At 38.3% G+C, this 6099-nt stretch overlaps 1 protein-coding gene across 1 annotated transcript; it reads left to right on the top strand.

Moving 5' to 3' along the window:
• The first annotated feature begins 290 nt into the window (after positions 1 to 290).
• Positions 291 to 4232, top strand: LOC118227068 (iroquois-class homeodomain protein irx-3-like). Its single transcript, XM_035417182.1, has 4 exons — positions 291 to 844; positions 1800 to 2814; positions 3464 to 3530; positions 3905 to 4232. The coding sequence occupies exons 1-4, from the start codon at positions 632 to 634 to the stop codon at positions 3957 to 3959; spliced, it is 1350 nt and encodes a 449-aa protein (XP_035273073.1). The 5' UTR covers positions 291 to 631; the 3' UTR covers positions 3960 to 4232.
• The last annotated feature ends 1867 nt before the right edge of the window (positions 4233 to 6099 follow it).

Here is a 6099-nt window from a genome sequence, read left to right as displayed (position 1 = left end):
CGCAAGTGTCGGCGATTAACAGCGGGGTACACGAAGTCGAAGCACACACGTGGGATGTTTGTAATTTAGCAGAGGGAAGACGTCAGATACTCTGGAGTTAATCACTGTGCGATACTGAAATATTCATCGTCTGAGCAGATGACCACAAATAGAGAATTAGAACGGCAAACGGGGCAGGGCCGGAGCGAACAAATAACAAACGCAATGATTGGCGAGTCATAAAATGAGATTTGAAACCCATTCAAATAAGGGATCGCGACGTCAGTACACTGTTCTGTAGGAAATACAGACACTGAGAGAGAGAGAGAGAGAGAGAGAGAGAGAGAGAGCGAGAGCGCATGTGGACTGGGACTTCAGAAATAGGAGGGGCGTCAGAACGACTAGAAATGTCAATCAGAGCAAAGAGTCCCAATAATCTAAGGCAATCTGTAAGGACCTGACCTTAGTCTATTCAGATCAATAGGAAAGTGAGAGAGGGAAGCGCAATAGGATCGCTTACAGTCGCTCTGTATGAAGAAACATATACTTCCCTTAGAGTTTATCGTACTCATTGTAAAGTGGATATCGTAGCACGTACCACGAGGGCGATTCCACGCGTTTTGTGACTACAGAAACCTTTTTTTCTACAACAATGTCTTTCCCGCAGCTGGGATATCAGTACATCCGACCGATATACCCAACCGAGCGCCAGGGGATTGGCAGCGCTCGAGCCGGGACAGAGCTCAGCCCGACTGGGACACTTTCCAATGTTCTGTCCACTATGTATGGATCCCCATTTGCCGCCGCACAGGGATATGGAGCTTTCCTTCCTTATTCAAATGATTTATCAATTTTCAATCAACTGGTAAGTGTTTTTTATCCATTAATTAATTTACATAAAAAGTCTTAAAAGGCGTAATTTCAATCTATAGCCGACACTAAAGTTTAAACGTTTACGAGAACAGTTGTGCAACGATGCATGTTTTTGTATTATGAATTAAATAGCCTATGTATCTTACATTACTAGCGCAATTATTACAAAAGGGAAAACGATACAATGAAAATGGGGTTAACCTTAACGACTTAGATTTCTTATGCGTTCGAACTTCGCCAACGCATTGGTGTAGCTGATATTTTAACGTTAAACTTTAGACCATAACAGGAAAGCATAATTATATAAACTTACATACGTTTGCAAAATCTTTGTACATTTGTATTTGTATAAAAAGGAATTCAGTAATGTTGACAGAATAAGAGGCTCAATTTGTCTTCGGATCTTTGGGTCATAATTTACCATGATGGTTTAATTGAATCTAACCGTCTTTCGTCAAATGTAGTAGGCTAATATTTGTAATCACACACAGCTACTTTACTACTAAAACATAGGCATAATTAAGTTCTACATATGTCGTTGTATTTTTTTTTTGTGAAAAAATATATAGGCCTTATCTTAAAAGTGTAGGCCGGTGGGCATTAATAGACTATGATGCAACTGTGAAACCTGAATAAAAGTTAGACGGCTGCAGTGCTCTCAGTCGGGAAATAGCCGAAAAAAGACCACCCCCCCCCCCCCCCCCCCCCCCCCACCCACCATGCACTACTAGCATATTTGTCGTAATTCTATAAACAAAGCAATAAAAGCATTACGCATGTTTAGTCTGTTGTAGCTTGTTTCCACTGTGATACACATGAGCCTATTTGCTTTGTTAAAATCAGCCTGTGCTCGCACATAGACTACAGTAAAACTCGGTAAATAAAAATGAATAAATTAAATAAATCCTCTGCAACTGAAATTTATCTGTCTGTTTTTGCTTGTCTAGGGAGCTCAATACGAGCTGAAAGACAACCCGGGCGTTCAACACCCAGGATTTGCTCATCACCACCCCGCTTTTTATCCCTACGGGCAATACCAGTTTGGTGACCCGTCCAGACCCAAAAACGCCACCAGGGAAAGTACCAGCACTCTTAAGGCCTGGTTGAGTGAGCACAGAAAAAATCCTTACCCGACAAAGGGTGAGAAAATCATGCTGGCCATAATAACCAAAATGACCCTCACTCAAGTTTCCACCTGGTTTGCCAATGCCAGAAGAAGGCTAAAGAAGGAGAACAAGATGACCTGGACCCCCAGAAGTCGAACGGATGAAGAGGGAAACGTCTATAGCAGTGATCACGAAGGAGATGAGGGAGACAAGAGGGATGACGACGAAGAGATTGATCTGGAAAACATCGACACTGAAAATATTGAAAATAAGGACGATTTGGATGATCAGGACGATATACCTGCTGATTTGAAACTTGATGTTAGGAGCGACTCGGAAGTTTCAGATGGCTATGAGGACTTACAAGGGTCCGACCAGAGGTTTCTAAAAACGGTGGTAAAAGAAAACAAGGACATTCGGGGAGTAAAACATGAGCACTTCCACCAACATTCTTTGGAAATCAAAGCGACACAGCCGAACGGAGAACAACTTAAACTGAACGCCGTATCCATCAACTCCCCATCCTCAGACAATAGCGCGGCCCCGGCCCAAAAGCCAAAGATCTGGTCTTTGGCTGAGACGGCAACTACACCGGACAGTCCCAGAAAGTCCCCATTGATTAATGGAAACTCAGCTGGGACGGCGGCACAAACGCTAATCGCCCCTCACAGACTTCTCTCATGCCCTGTTGGAAAACTTCAAAACTGGACAAACAGAAGCTTTTCAGCCCATCAACTTGCTTTACTAAACTCAAGCCATTACCTCGGACTGGCCAGTCAGGCTTCGGCGAACAGCCTTGCGATGTACGCCAGACAGGCAGAGGAGAAAAGTCACAATTCAGAATCATCCGTAACAGGTACTTGCCGTATGAAGTGAATATTGCTTTTCGTAGGTTACCAGCTCCGCTCCCGATTTGGATTTGTGTTTGTTTTACACCGGAACGCTTCGTTTACAGGCATAATATACATGCCTGTGTTTGTTATGAAAGGTCTGTAGGCAAGCTCAACTGGAATCATATTATCTTTCTGAAAGAAAATTACAAGTCGTATACGAATATGGTAAACTGAGAAAATATGTTATGATTAGTAGGCTATTGTCCAGGCCGACTACAAGGCCTGTACAGGGTAAATTTTATAACCGTCCACGCAAGCGATATACCAGATCAATTAATAACCTAGGCTATATAATAAAGGCTGTGAGCAAATTGTGAAAACCTTGTTGATGATTTGTTCATTTTCAAAAATAAAAATAAACCATTGGCTTTCAGAAAGAAATACCGTGACGGTGAAGCATGAATCATGAGTAGGCCTACTGTTGCTCGAAACCGCCAGGCGTCATTGACGTTAATATAGGCAGTTAAGAATACGTTAACATTTATTTCTGTGGAGTAAATGCTCGATGCATTAAACGTGTTAAGATTTACGATTCCTGGAAAACACTTATCTATGTTAGGCATTCACATAGCAAAGAAAGCAAAGTAATGTTTTGTTGTATTATTATTTCAGAACGATCTAGTGCCTTGGAATCAGAGAAAAAGTTGTTAAAAACAGCCTTCCACCCTGTTCAAAGACGGTAAGAGTCTGTTATATAATTTTTGGCGTGCTTGAGTTTGAATTCTCCTTAACCAGTTTCCATGCGGAGTGTCAAAATGATCTAATTTTATTTAGTTGGTTCTGGAAAAAAAAAAAAGAAAGAAAGAAAAGAAACATCATTGCCTCTCAATTTACTAAGGCCTCGGAAATGCACTGGTTAATTTACGGCATCAGTACCGTGGGCTACATAATAGCATCTCCGTTATTCGTGTGGCAATGGGCTTTTTCACACACATGAACTTATAAATCAATTCTCAAATATTTTCTCCACAATTTGAAACATTGGTTTTCACGTGTCCCTCATTTAGGCAAATATTCTCATCAGTTTTATTTCATTCTCCCGTGTCTTTGCAGGCCTCAGAACCAACTAGAAGCAGCAATGGTTCTCTCGGCTCTCTCGTCTTCATAGTCTTTCTGTTGTCATTTTTATTTTCATCTGTTCTGAGGAATGTAAAATATAATAAATATTTCTGTATACTTACCTTGTAAGCATGTCCTGTGTAAAACTGATAATGTAATATTGTATGAAACTGTACTCTGTGAGGTTTTCTTTTTGTAAGTTCCGTGAGGATTTGGTGTTCAATAATTTTTGTATATAGGGTCAAGAAAATGTAAATAGTCGTGAACCAAATTGTACAAGAAAGTATATATTTTGGCTAATAAATGAATTGTTGCATCTTTATCAAATAGTAGCCTATGTTTCTTTTCTGGGACGTGGGTTAAAATAGCAGGAATAAATAAAACGGTTAACAATAATCTGAATACTATTGCTTTTTCAAGCGTTCAAACGGAAGACGTTAAGTTCTTTGAAGTGAAGTGGTCTTCCTTAAAGTTGTTTTCTTATTATCAAATACAGGCTACTAAGGTATATTTGAATTATTTTCAAATTAAAGGCTTGGTGTCAATTGAGTATTATTATCTGTAATCGTCGTGCTTTGTTCGGATTTGAATGTGGTTATGAAATCATCAATAAGGCGTGTATTACAGAAACCCACTGGAATGCAATTGTTGGCTTTTACCATTTATTTATTTATTTTTTGCGAAACAATTCGATGATCTGGGGGAATATAGGTTATTTCACGTGTGAAATGTTCTTGGCTGAGAGGTTAAATGTAGCTTTCTACAATAGTTTGCATAATCATAATGTTCATATTAAATTTGTGATTTAGCTCTTTAAAAATTTAGTATGAATTATAATCAGACATTGATTCTGCACCGCTTTCCATATGCCTCCAAAACATTGTGATATAATTTATTTATGTTTGCTTTCCGCCTCTAAGATGATTTGCATATCAGCAGCTTTGTTAGTCGGTCTGGAAAGTTTGCACATGGTTGGAGTTGGAGCGCCCTCTACAGGTGCATTTTGTTCATGAGCCACATTAAATGCTTGAGTCTCAGGCCAGCAGTTGGCCTATTCTGGGGGAAAGTTCAGTTTAACTGGATTTTTAAAAATATTTATTAATAAAAATCAGATGCTGTTGATAATGATATTATTTTAATTATATTTGCATTATTATATCAATTTAATACAGCGGCATTATTTTTATGCACTAATCCATATTTAATTGGTAAAATACTATACAGTAGTATTTTATCAATTACAAAAATATCACATTGTATATAGAAGTTTAGTCAGTAAATTAAATCTATTTTAGTGATGGTACTATTAAATGAAAACAGTAAATGAACCAAGACAACCAATTTTTAAACAGATGCTGAATACAGATTATGTAGTGTTAAGACTTGCTCTGAATTATTGAATTAATTTCTAGTGCATAATAAACTTGCACAGGCCTACCGTGTGAACTCTTTTCACAAAACTATTAAACCATTATTTTAATCATTATATAACATTTGATAACATAATATGATTCAATATTAGTTAAAGTCACACTTGGAAATGTATTGTGCGAGTTTGGCGAGTCCTGCAGGAATAGGCCGAATGAAAACTCCGGTACATTGAACCATTGAACACTGCAAGTAAACTCATGTGAAGGCTTTTGGTAATAGGTTTACTGCGAAATTAAGAATGCCACCAGTTACATCTTCCGTAATAATACAAGTTTACTGCGAAGTAATGCAGGTTTATATGTAGGCCTTCGTGCAAAAGGTATCAATATAGCCTGATGACTTATATATGTTTCGTTTGTGTAGAGTAGCATTTCGTTCGGCTGTGATAGAGAGCTGAACTGTCTTTTTGCTTTAAAAATAAAAATAAAAAAAAACTCCAATATTATTTCGTGGAACCTTTTTATCTAAAAAGGTTCCACTTCCGAATCTGTTCAAGTTATAAAGTGTCAAAATAGTTGACGCCATACTCAGCTTTACCTTCTAAGGCTGATAATAGGCTACAGCCTACAAAATTAAATACAAATAACTCAGTGAGAGGCGTTTATTTTTCAAGTGCTCGTAACGCACACAGGTGGCTTATTAGTCTTTTCAAACTCCAAGATTATTAAAACGCTCTGACCGCAACCTGAACATTCGGATGGAAGCCCGGCTTGGAAAAGTAAAAAAAATAAATAAAATAAATAAGGAGGCTTAGAAGA

Source organism: Anguilla anguilla, chromosome 5, assembly GCF_013347855.1.
Source record: "Anguilla anguilla isolate fAngAng1 chromosome 5, fAngAng1.pri, whole genome shotgun sequence".
In the NCBI taxonomy this organism is placed as follows: domain Eukaryota; kingdom Metazoa; phylum Chordata; class Actinopteri; order Anguilliformes; family Anguillidae; genus Anguilla; species Anguilla anguilla.
This window is presented reverse-complemented; position numbering and strand designations above follow the sequence as displayed.